This window comes from Dipodomys merriami, unplaced genomic scaffold (assembly GCF_024711535.1).
Source record: "Dipodomys merriami isolate MVZ:Mamm:240054 unplaced genomic scaffold, mDipMer1.0.p SCAF_62, whole genome shotgun sequence".
NCBI lineage: Eukaryota > Metazoa > Chordata > Mammalia > Rodentia > Heteromyidae > Dipodomys > Dipodomys merriami.
The window spans coordinates 357,841-370,847 of NW_027206202.1; the positions used below are offsets into that span (position 1 = coordinate 357,841).

At 48.6% G+C, this 13,007-nt stretch overlaps 1 protein-coding gene across 2 annotated transcripts in view; it reads left to right on the top strand.

Moving 5' to 3' along the window:
• Positions 1-11,125, top strand: part of LOC138814922 (IQ domain-containing protein K-like) — a 68,609-nt gene extending 57,484 nt beyond the window's left edge. For both annotated transcript variants that reach the window (XM_070004048.1, XM_070004049.1), the window contains one exon: positions 10,469-11,125. In XM_070004048.1, the coding sequence (XP_069860149.1) occupies positions 10,469-10,524 (56 nt within the window). In that variant the 3' untranslated portion in view covers positions 10,525-11,125. The remainder of the gene's footprint in view (positions 1-10,468) is intronic.
• Positions 11,126-13,007: the final 1,882 nt, after the last annotated feature.

Here is a 13,007-nt window from a genome sequence, read left to right on the forward strand (position 1 = left end):
ACACTCCCAGAACTTTTGCTTTTGCTTTTATGTATGTATGTATGTGTGTATGTGTGTATGTGTGTATGTGTGTATGTATGTATTTCACGTAAGATCTCAAGCTAACTTTGCCCAGGCGGTAGGTCAATTCAACTTTGATCCTCTTGTCTCTGCCTCCTGATTATAGATGTGTGCCTGGGATTATAGACACATGCCACTGTGCCCATCCCTCCCATACCACTTTTGTAGGCATATTTTCTCGTACACAATATTTCTATAGGACAGATTCTTAGATGTAGATTGGCTGGGTCCAAGGGCATGCATATATTCGATTTAGATGTCACCAATTTATCACTGGAAGATGCATCGATTTGTACTTAATGCCACCAGCCACTGTGGGACTTTGATGGGTGATATCATCTTTGTGCTTCATTTTTGCACCTTGTAAAGTAAGAATTACTATGCCTCAAACAGGGTTCTGAGGTCATTGTTTACATAGTACCCTGGCCCTTTAAAAAGAAAGAGACCTATAAATCCAGAGGGTGCCATTTTCATTTGCCTTTTTCTCTCTCTTCCTTCTCTCCCTCTCCATTTCAACCCACAAAAGAAAGCATTCTTAAGAGACATCTAGTGACTTCATACTTTGCTTCCGTCTCTTCTGTTTCTCTGACTCAGCAGCAGCTGGGGGTGCTTAGATGATGTCAGCTTTCACACAGATCTTGTCATTTGAACTTTGCCGAAGTCCACACAGCCAGGACATGCCTTCTCCCAAAATGCTCAGACTTCAGATCGTACTGCTCTGCTGAGAAACAAAAGTAGAGCCCCGAAGTTCAAGACCCCCAACTTCACACTTATGCAAATGAGCATTTCTAACTTCCTCAGCTTAGTTTCCTTACTCATTGCTGGCCACTCCTCCTGGTGATTCTGAAAATGCAGGGGGCTTGCCAACAGCTAGAGAAAACTGGGAACCCCTGGAAAGCTGTCCAGGGGAGGGGATAGCCCAGCCTTCCTGCACACCATTACCATAGCAAGAAGATATGAAGCTAACAGTTAGTAACATCTGCCTAGACTCCTGTCTGGCTCACATTAAGTGGCTAATAAAGGAAAAACTACTTTTCTTCCTCCTCTTCTTCCTCTTCCTCCTCCTCTTCTTCTTCCTCCTGCTCCTTCCCCTCTTCCTTCTCCTCCTTTTTCTCTTCCTCCTCCCTCTTCTCTTGCTCCTCTCTCTCCTCTTCCTCCTCATTCTCCTTCTTCTTCCATGATTGTACTGTGATTTGAATTCAGGGCCTCAAGCTTGCTAGTGAGGTACTCTACCACTTGAGTTGTGGAGTGTTAAGCATGGTTAGTATGTATTGTTCTTCATGTTGGCTGTGGTCCTGCCTGTCCTCATCAAATGTATGTGTAGGACCAGCAGTGATTAAAAAGCCATAGCAGGTACTGTGGCTCACGCTTGTAATCCTAGCTACTCAGGAGGCCAAGATCTGGAAGGTCATGGTTCAAAGCCAGTCTGGTCAGAAAAGTCCATGACTCCATCTCCAACAGAAAGGAGCTACTGAAGGTGTCACTCAAGGAGAGCACCACCATGGGCAGAAAAAGGTAAGCAAGAGAACAAGGCCCTAAGTTTAAACCTTAGTACTACAAAAGAAGAAATAAAAGAAATGCAGATGACTTTCCTTTTTAAAAAAAAATCATTTTTTAATAGAGGGTCTCTCTGTTTAGCATAGGCTGGTTTGAAATCTCAACTTTCCTGCCTCAGCCTCCTGAGTACTGGGATTACAGGTGTTCACTACCATCCATGGCTTGGTTTTCTTTTTGGATTGTCCATGTCCTCTGCACCAGTAACAGTGTTCACACTCACTGTGTCTTTTGTGAGGCAAGGGTTTTCCCAGGCGCATCGCCAGGGGTAACTCTAACTCTAACTCTAACTCAGGCCAATTAGCCCTGAACCATAAGGCCCTTGTGGGCCTTTTTATGCATGAAGAAAATGAAAGCACAGAGATGTTGGAAATTATATCTGGGGGTCACACAGCAAGAAAGTTACAGGGTCAAGCAGCTTGACCTCTGCCCTCCTCTACCTCCTCTGCTCTGATGTTGTTTGGGGACAAATGCGTTGATGCTTGGTTTCCCTCAAAGTCCATTAGGGTCCAACCTCTGTTTCCGTTGCTAAGGGCGTCAAGTACATTGCTGTCTGTTAGCCTAACTTAAAGGGTGAAGATCCCACACATCCCCACCTCCCCCCTCCCCCGACCATTGCCTGGGCACTTAATATTCTTCCTTCTCTTCTATATTTAGAATCCAAACAGCCACAGTGTCAGATTCAACTCTCCTCAGCCCAGACATGGAAAAATTTAAAGGCATAGGCTGTGGAGGCTAAATGTTAAAAATAATAATAATTAAAAAGGGGGGAACAGACCATTTCCTTTTAATAATTAAAAGCCTGTCCCCTTGGCCCAGCACTGGTAGCTCACACCTGTAATCTTATCTGAGAATCATGATTGTGATTCAGAAACAAACTTTCAAAAACTCTTGTCTCCAGTGAACCAGCAAAAAGACAGAAGTAAGGGTGTGGCTCAAGGGGTAGAGTACCAGCCTTAAAGAGAGAAAGGCCCTGTGTTCAAGTCCTAGTCTCCACATGTCTGTGCCTATCTCCTGTGTCAGCAGTATCCTAGGATTGGCCTTTGTTTCTTTCCATTGGCATCCCAGGATATTTGTGTGTGTGTGTATGTGTGTGTGTATATGTGTGTGTGTGTATGTGTGTGTGTGTGATTCAGCATAGCCTGTGAAGCTGTTTGGGAAGTGCAGGTGTCTCATGGCCTGCATCGCTGCTCAGGCTGGAAGCCTGCTGGCTGTGTATTCTAGACACATGCTTTTAACTAGACAGTGAGAACTCCCCTGCCTCAAAGGTCAACTAAACCACAAGCTTATTTGAGTTTCATTAAAATCAAGGTGAACTGTCACAAAGTCTGTCTTCTGGCAGTGTCACACACGTGTCTCCTTATCTTTCCCCTCTTCCTCCACTTCCTCCTCCTCTTCTATAAGAAGCAGAACCACAAGCCATGTATTTAGTACCCCAGGTACACTGAGCGTTTAGCTAGTTGTTCTCAACTAGACCTCAGGATCTGCAGTGTTCTTAAGTAGCTTCCTCTGAGATGGAAGTCAGCCATGCACATGCCTCATTCGGTCATGATTAATGTGCTTCTCAGTTGAGCCCCCTCACATCCACAAAAACCTTCCCATCATGTCGGGTGGGTGAGAGACTCGGGACCAAGGTCCAGGTGGCAGGACACGGAGCCACATGTGGGTCAGCTTCTTCTACGCTGGATGGTTACATAGTGGGTGGTTTTCCTGCCAGGTACTTCTTTCTAATTTTCCCCATTACAAGTAATACCGCTGCTGTGGCTGAGGCTGAATTTCCTAGAAATTAGCGGCTGGGAGGAGTCTCATTTTTCAATCTGCTTCTCCAGACTTTCCTGAGTTCCTCCCCTCAACCCGTTCCAATGGCCTCTGGACCCCAACAAGCATGTTGTCACAACGGGGGCCTCCTTCCTGGTGCCAGTCTTGTGTGTTCATCTGCTTTCCAGCACTATGACAAAACACACGAGGCAGACAACGTAAGAGGAGGAAAGGTTTTCACTGATTTCAGTGCACGGTCATTTGTCCCAGGGCCTTGAGCCTGTAGTGAGGCACCACATCATGGCAGGAGTCCCTAGAGGGAGAAAGGGGCCAGGGTCCCCTCAAGGAATGTCCCCAGAAGCCCAGCCTTGTGCAACTAGACCGCAGCACCCCCAGCTGTACCAGACACCAAGCCTCTGGGGGACCTTCCACATCCCTTCATAATACAGGCTTTCACACATGTGCATGCTCAGACACACTCATGCACACACACACTCCAGCGATTCTCCTGCTCTCTGCAGGTACCAGTTGAGTAAAACAAGTCCAGCACTAACTGGAGTTAGCACAGACCCCAGCTTAAAGGCTCAGCCTCACAAAGCCACCTGCACTGTTTTCAGTGGAGACCCACACACTGCTCCTGCCGGTTTCCTACTCAGGACGCAACTCAGGAGAGGGTCGAGGGAGAGAAGGCTTGGGGCTGCCACCCTCCAGGTCTTTTATGTGTGTAACCATGTAGAAAGGTCAGATAAGTTGATGTTAAGTGAAATGAACCCCAAGATAAGTATTCAGATGTTTTTGCTTTCATGCAATTGTTTCTAACATATTTATAAGATGATTTCTTTGTTGCTTTGTATGTCCCTCCCCCATGGTATAACCCCTGTTTTCACTGTATTTGATGTTGGTATAATTTGTGGAGGGGAAGGGAAAAAACAAATCATTTAAATAGGGATACAGGTGGACCCATTGCAACAATGAGATGTACGAATTGTTATGTCGAAAAGTAAACTTTACAACTTTGGTGGGGGGGAGTGAGGGGCAAGGGGAGGTGGGGAAGATGGGAAGGGGAAACAAAGGAGGAGGCAACAATGCCTGATAAGAAATGTACTCATTATTTTGCCCATGTAATAGTGACCCCTCTGTATGGTATTTTCACAATTAAAAAAAAAAAAAAAAGAGCTAAAAAAAAAAAAAAAACCTCTCAGAATCCTATCCTGTACCGTCTCTCTGGAGGCTCTAAGTCAACATGCTTGATTAAATCATTGGCCCTTGGTGATCAACTCTCCCCTCCCCAGAGATTGCCAATGGGGCTGAAAGTGGCAACTTTTAATTACATGGTTGGTTTCCCTGGCAACTGGCCCAAATTTGTGTGTGTGTGTGTGGGTACCCAGGAGCCATCCAATTAGCATACAAAATGACACATCAGTATACAGATGCCCACAGTTTGGGGGGCTCTGTGCTGGGGAAGCAGGATAAAGACTCAGATGGTAGCTGGGCACCGGTAGCTCACACCAGTAATCTTAGCTACTCAGGAGGCTGAGAGCTGAGGATCAGGGTTCAAACCACAGGAAAGTCTGTGAGACCTATTCTCCAATTAAGCACCAAAAAGCCAGAAGTGGAACTGTGGCTCAAGTAGTAGAGCACTACCCTTGAGCATAAAAAGCTGAGGGACAACACTTAGGCCCTGAGTTCAAATCCCAGTACCAGCACACACACACATACACACACACACACACACACACACACACACACACACACACACACACACACACACACACACACACCAAATCACTTAGGCCCTGAGTTCAAATCCCAGTACCAGCACACACACACACACTCACACACACACACACACACACACACACACACACACACACACACACACACTATCCTAACTGTGGTATGCTAGGCCTCACTCTCTGATGGTTGGAGCTTGTGACTTTTGTATTTAAATATCAAGATTGCCCAATGTAGTAAGGCCCATGGTAAAACCAATTCCATAGATAAGGGATGCTTTTGGCTTCCAGAAGCTCAGTGGCTTGTTCGAAGCTGTGCTGGAGGTAGGGCTGGGAATGAGTCCCCCAGTGCTGGTGGCAGTGAGTATGGAGCGGTGGACACCTTTACCATGTTTATGGGGGCAAAAATGACCTTGATGAAGTAGGTGGCTGCAAAGTTCCATTCTCTTTCCCCACCGCTGGGGGCTTCCATCAGAAAGAACTCTGATTGACAAGCTTGGAATCGTAGCTCCGCCCCCTTCTCTTCATAGGAAACCTTTTCTTAGTCCCTGGGGTCTCCTCACTGGCATTGGAGTCAGCCCAATCAAATACCACTCCCAGAATCCCAGAGGACCAATCACAATCACTGCTCCATTATTTATTAACTGTCCATACTTGCAGAGGAGATGCTTAAAAATAAAGTGGGGTATCTGTTTCACGCGTTTGGAAGGCAGCATTTAATATCCAAACCTTCTGCCAGGGCAAAGGAGGTGAGAACTTTTTATATACCCTGAGCAACCAGGATGCCGCGGATGTTTATGAAGGCTTGGCCTGGGCAGCAGCAGCTGAGAATGTGGAGAGAAACAAAGTCAACAGGACCAGCTCTGGCGGGCTTTGCCCGTGTTCATTCATACCATGTTCAGCCTGCTTTCGAAGGGTGTCCAGTGTCGGGAGACACTATGCAGTAATGGCAACATGGGGCTAGCCTAGCAGACATTAGAGAAGGAAAGGTGTTTAGGTTGTTTCTGTGTTAGATGATGATGTAGTGCTAGCTCCGTCTTTATGTTCTTGCTGCTCTGGTGGCCCTAGGTGTGAGACTTCGACCCTGCTCCCTCAGCCTGAGAGCCTATCCACCCAGGTGTGACCTGGTGCTGTTCACCTCTGTGCTGGGGAGGCCAGCCTTCACCTCCCTGTCATTCAATCGATACATGTGTCTGGGGCTCAATAAACACCATAGAAATCTTGGAAGGCAGAGACTGGAGGATCACAGTTTGAGGCCAGCCTGGGCAAAGATAAGACCCTACCTGAAAAAGGGCATTGTTGAAGTGGGAGAGTACTTGCCTAACATGCACAAGGTTCTGGGTTCAGTGCTCAGAACCAAAAGCAAGCAAACAAAACACCCCCCCAAAAAAAAAACCCTGCGGAAACATTTATAGTTTACCTAGAATCCTGCAAAATGAGTAATCATTGGGTAAAAATAAAAAAAAATTGACACTACTAGGGCTTGAACTAAAGGCTTCAAGTAGGTGCTCTGCCAGTTGAACCATACCCAGAGATCGCTTCCCTTTAGGTTATTTTTTAGATAGGATAGTGTTTTGTTTTTGTTTTTGTTATTGTCTTTGGGGCTACCCTCAGATCTCAATCCTATTTCCCCTTCCCACCAGCTGGGATTAAAGTCTTGAAGCACCACAGCATGGCTTATTGATTGAGCTGAGGTCTGGCTTCCAACCTTGATCTTCCTGATCTCTGCTTCCTGAGCCGGCAGGATTACAGGCACAAGTCACCATGCCTGGCCTTTCTGGATTCATATACAGACTGCAGACTTGAGCTTATGGCTGAGTCCCCTGCATGGCCTCAGGTCCTAGCACTGTTGTGAATGTTCTAGAAGTATGTTCTCTCTGCAGTCTGGGAGCATCCTGAGTAAGAGTTTCCATTTGTGGCACTGCTTCCCTGTCTAGACCTGGAGCTCCTTGAGGGAAACACCATGTCCTAAGAATAAAGACAGCCGAGACTCACTGAGTGCTTAACTCTGATCAGACCCATCAGGAACCACTTCCAGTCTATTGCCTTAGCTTGTCCCAGTGGCCCTTGCAGTCAGAGGCCGTTCCTTAACTTGCCCCTCCCTTCCCCCCCCCCCCCCCCGCCTCCCCCCATTGGACCCAGTACTGAGCTCTTCCCCAGGCCAGAAGGACACGGGGCCATGGTGACTCCAGACCCTGCCCTTGGAGGCAGCCTTTGCATCGGGTACAGGGTCTGGGAGCCTGGATTTCTGCCCCAGGTGGTGCTTTGTGGGGGCCCCCTGTGGCCTGTGTGGTGAGGCGCTGCCTGACCCATAGCATCTTCTCCTCCCTGGCTGGGAGGCTGTTTCCTGGGCTGTGGCAGGAGAGGACAGACACCCAGGACAGGCAGCCAGCCTCATCAGCATGCAGGGCCCTGCGGTCACTTCTCCTTTCATGCAAGCTGAAGGGCTGGCGCATCTCTCCGGGATTTTCCACTCTCCCAGCTCTTCTGGAACCGGCTGGGCACCAGCCTGCCACAGGGGACAAGGACGGCTCAGGGGCACCGAGGCATCTGTCTGTTGGGGTACAGAGCCAACCACAATGACATCTTTTGAGCCAAGGTAGAAGCAGTACTTCAGCCACCATGTGGGTGGGTTCTTACTCCTCCCATTCCTCCCGATCCTCCTGCCTCAGCATCCTCTACAACTGGGACTACAAGTGTGTACTACTGTGCCCAGCCATTCTGTGTTTGTTTTTCGTTTTTGTTCTTCGCCTGTACTGGGGACTGAACTCAGGGTCTGGGCACTGTCTCTTAGCTTTTTCATTCAAGGCTGGCACTGTGCTACTTGAGCCAAGCTCCACTTCTGGCCTTCTCTTGGTTAACTGAAGATAAGAATCTCATAGATTTTTCTATCAGGGTAGGCTTTGAACTGTGATTCTCAAATCTCAGCCCCCTGCGTAGCTAGAATAACAGCCGTGAGCCACTGGCACCCAGCTTATAGGTTGGCTTTTTTGTTGTTGTTGTTGGTTGTGAGGCTTCAACAATGGGTCTGGGCACTGTCCCTCAGCTCTTCAGCTCAAGGCTAGTGCTCTACTACTTGAGCCACAGCGCCACTTCCGGCTTTTTCTGCTTATGTGGTGCTGAGGGATCGAACCCAGAGCCTCATGCATGCAAGGCAAGCGCTCTACCACTGAGCCACCTTCCCAGCCCCTTGGTTGGCTTTTTGATTTCAAGGAACAGGTTGGCATTTTTCCTTCTTTTCATCTTCTGGGGAGGGTGAAATAGATACGTGTTAGCAACAATAAAACACATACCATAAAACAATTGTGCTTGTAGCTACCACCCGAGGAAGAGAGCACACCATCCATGCCTCTGTGTTTCTGAGACACCATGTGGCTGTGTAGCTCAGCCTGGCCTTGACCTCCCTGCAGCCAGGCTGGCCTCAAGCCCGTGATCCTCGCACTTCTGCCTGTTGAGTGATGGGATTACAGGCATGTGCCACCAGCCCCAGCAATGGAGCCACCTCCCCAGATTCTTCGGATGGCAATCTTTCCTTTCTCTTCACCTTTATACACAAACCTAACAATTAGATCTTCTGGAACTAGAGCCCACTGCACTCTATATATTATTCCCCACCCACCCAGTGTCTTCCTGAGCTAATCTGGGTCCAGGCTTGTTCACACCCACTGCCTCACGGCCCCTGTTCAGGCAAGCCGCAGTGTGCTTATCCAACGGGCTGTTGATAGACATTTTGGATGTTCCTGGGCTCCTGTGGTTGTGAGCGTCCTAATTCCTGCCACAGGTACCTATGTGTGGCATCTGCAGGCAACACAGGCTCTGAGTTCCTGTGTGTGGGGCTCCGTAGGGACCACAGGTCTGGATGGAGTCTGCTGTCATGCTCCATTTCATGTGCTTGCCCCTGCAGAGGCTGATGCCTTCGTGTAGGGCAGGGCCTGGGCACGGGCATAGTTCCACTGCCAGACCATATTGTCACTGTGTGTGTGTGTGCATGCTGCTACTGGGATTTGAACTCAGGATCTGGATGCTGACCCTTGAATTTTTTTTGCTCAAGACTAGCACTCTACCATGTGAGCCACATCTCCCCTTCTGTCTTTTTACTGGTTAGTTGGAGAGAAGAGCCTCATAGACTTACCTGCCTAGACTAGCTTTGAACCTCGATCTTCAGATCTCAGCCTCCTGAGTAGCTAGGATCACAGGCGTGAGCCCATGAAGCCTGGCTGCCACTTTTCTTTCCAACCTTTCTGTGCTAGATGGTGGGTCTCAGCTTCTGCCTGGACAGAGCAGAAGTCCCTAGCTCAGCCCTCCCCGCCTCCCCTGATAAAGACATCTGCAATGCCCTCCTTGTCCTGCCAGTGCGCCAGTGTAGTGGGTGGCAGGGACTGGATGCAGCCCTAGACCAATGCAAGCAGATAAGTTGTTCCTTCAGGCTAAAGGATGAAGCCCAAGGGCTGGGAATTCCTCCTGGAAGCCGGTCCCCCTCCCCCTTCTCCCAGCCACCTGTGCCCTCTGCAGTGGTAGACCAGAGACAATGTCTTTCAAACAGTCTAAGTTTTGATACTCACAGGCAGCCAGCAGGAAAGGAGATGACGCCTGGAGGATTCTCGACTCCTTTGAGGGTCTCCTAGTCACGTTTCTTTAAAGGAAAGACCAAAAGCAGCAGTCCCTCTCAATCCTGCCTGCATGTTGGCCACCCACAGCTTTGATGCTGTTGGCAGGACCCAAGGCCCATGGCAGTGGAATTTCTGGAGTGAGATTCAGGCACCCCACCCCACAATCTTATCAGCAGCCAGGGTAGACAGCCTGTACTCAGTAGGCCTCAAAACTTCATGTGGCACCAATTAGAGCCCCCCGATGGCCTTGTTAAAATGCAGGAGGCTGGGCCTCTTCTCCCATTTGATTCTATGCCTCTGGAATGGGGTCCTGAGTTTGTGTGTCTAACCATTTCCCAGTGGATTAAGAATGGCCTTAGCTGGGTGCTGGTGGCTGACACCCGTAATCCTAGCTACACAGGAGGCTGAGATGGGAGGATCATGGTTTGAAGCCAGTCTGGGCAGGAAAGTCCGTGAGACTCTTATCTCCAATAAACTACTCAGAAAAATCCAGAAGTAGAGCTATGGCTTAAGTGGTAGAGTGCTAGCCTTGAGCACAAAGAAGCTCAGGGACAGCACCCAGGCCTTGAGTTCAAGCCCCAGGACTTGCAAAAAAAAAAAAATGGCCTGAACCATGCAGAAACTGACTTGTGCCTCCACAGTGGAGACCCAGCAGCTCGGCCACGGGCTTGGTCCACCCCCTCCCAGCTTCCAAAAGCTGATATGCCCACGGGTGGAAGCCAATCCTGACTTTTCTCTTTCATCTCTTTGCAGTGAAATGCAAAATGGAGGACGAGGAGGTACATGCAGCCACAATTTCATCTCCTTAACTCTGCGCCCCTTCTTCCCCTTCGTGACTAGCACACTGGTTACCCCAGGCCAGGAAGATGTCCAGTGTGCTCTCCATTTCGAATTAACAGAACTACTTGCTCAGTGCAGTCCAGAAAGGATCTGTGGCAGACAAGCTCTAGTGTAAAGAGTGGGGTGGAGGCTTCGCCTGCTGCATCATCCGGAAGTGTTTCTCTACGTCCTGATACTTCCTTACTGCTTCCGGAGCATCCCCTGCCAGCCGCTGTTCAAAACACCATGGAATCTCATCCACACTGGAGATGAGGTGCTGTGTCACTGTTTTTCCCGCTTTCAAAACAATCTGTACTTGAAGTGTTTGTTCATTTCTTGTGGTGTTGGGCAGCTGCCCAACCCGACCACCAAGATACATTCCCAGCCCAACATGAGGCTTTACTTAAAGCCAGACAAGGATCACGAAGAATTTCCCTTGTCTAGGCCCCAAAGTATTAAAGTCTTGCTTTTATTACGGATAAATTAACTTACTGCATTCATTCCTTCTGCAGTTTGCTCTGAGAACCAAGATTCTCCCATTCAGAAAAAAAAAAAAAAAAAAAAAAAAATCCCAGAATCAGCAGAAGGCCCAGTGTGGGTGATTTTGACAAGCTAGCACACGTCTTGTGTAAATAGTAAAGCCTTTATTTTTGGGTTAAGAACAGCATTTTGAAAATAAAACCTATCTGCCCATGCTTCACAACTTTTAACTCTGCAGTATTTATATTACAATCATGTATGGTACATATTGATTGTCTTGAAGCTTCTTGAACGATTTTTATTTTTCTGAATATGCGAGTCAGCAAAGGGGAAATCAAGGAACATTATAAAACACACGTGAATGCTCTTAATAAATATATATTATCTATTAAAATGAGCCTGAGCTCTTGGATCAATTAAGAAAAAGCACCTGCCGAGAACCGCCATCAGCTGGCATCTTTACTAACATCTTCGCCTATCAAAGCTACAGAGCCTTCCTTTCATTTGGGGTTCGGCCTGAGTCTTGGCTAACCCAGAAGCTGTCCCTACTCTACAATTGTTCTGTAGCCCTGACTGCATCTGTGCTGGGGTTGGGGGTGGGGGGCGGGGAGCTCTGGATGCCCAGCTTTCAACAAGGGAATCAAAACCCTGCAACCCAGCAGGCACACAGGGCCTTCCCTGTCTGTTAAATGGTAAAATCTCAGAGCTCTTTCTCTGGGCCCCTCACCCCAAGATAGAACAAGCTTCATAAAAGGGACAGGAGTGGCTAGGATAGTCCCAAAGAGATGTCTGTCACTAACCGGATGTGTGAAGATTTGTGCTTACAATTGGGGATTATTCACAGATGCTGCTGTGATGGCAGGACCCCCGCCCCCATTTTGTTTACACCATCAGATCTTAAAGAGACAGGCCAGTCTGTACTTTAGCTTTGTTGGGGTGGGGGGTGCTGCCTTCACAGGCTCTGGGTGGTGAAGAGCTGTTCCTGGCACTCCTCAGATTGAACTTTGAACCCATGGCAAGAATAGCAAATCTCTCCCTCTGCCCTCACTCCCACCTCCACCCATCCTGAGAACATTCAGCTCACCCTGGTCCTAAAGAAGAAGAAGAAAAAAGCCAAAATAAACAAAAACCCAGAGGCGCACTAACCTACCAAAGAGATTTGAAAAGGAAAAACAAATACCCTAAAGGTCTCAAGGAATTTCCCACGGCTCAGAGATGATCTGCGGATCGCCATTTGTCCCACGTTCACTTCCACTGTGATGGGGTGAACTCCCCCCTTCTGTAAGGAGGGGGTCTGGGTGAGTCACGGATGGCATCAGAAAGCTCCAAAGGACTCCAGACAGCGGGGCTGGGGGACCATCTCCTGGCAGGAGAAGGTGTACTGCTGGTGTCCTCCGCCTCCACCAGGATGGGCCCCCAAGCGCTCAGTGAGTGTTTACATGTTCACAATGCCCAGTCTACATGCACCTCCCTTAGTCCCACCCTAGCTGCTCTCCCTCCTTCCCCAAGACCCTCAGTTCAGCCTGAGGCATGGTGGGAGCTCTCTAAGAGGAAACACATGCTTGAGGTGTCAGGCAGGAGTAATAGGTCAGTAATAGGTCAGTGCCATGCTTTCTTGTCCCCATGCATGGAAATACACGAGCAGTTCAGGAAAAGCCACAGGCTGGCCACACATGGCTGACCACACTGGCCTTTATCTCCCCAGCGGTCTGCAAGGACGGGCAGGGCTGTGTAGGGAAGGGGGATGCAGCAGAAGACTAGGGTCCCAATGGGGGGGGGAAATCAGGTTTATTAAAACATACTTGGCTCAGATGTACTGGCTTCTGAAGGACTCACGTCCTCCCTCCTTCCTCCGAACACTAACCCTTTTATTTTTTCTTTTTCCATTTTGTTTAAAGGTTAAAGGCTTATGGGTAGTTGTATAGAAAAAGCAACATAGTGATTAGATGCAGAAGGCCCCTCCCTTGTGTCTACATTCCACGCCGTCAGGTTA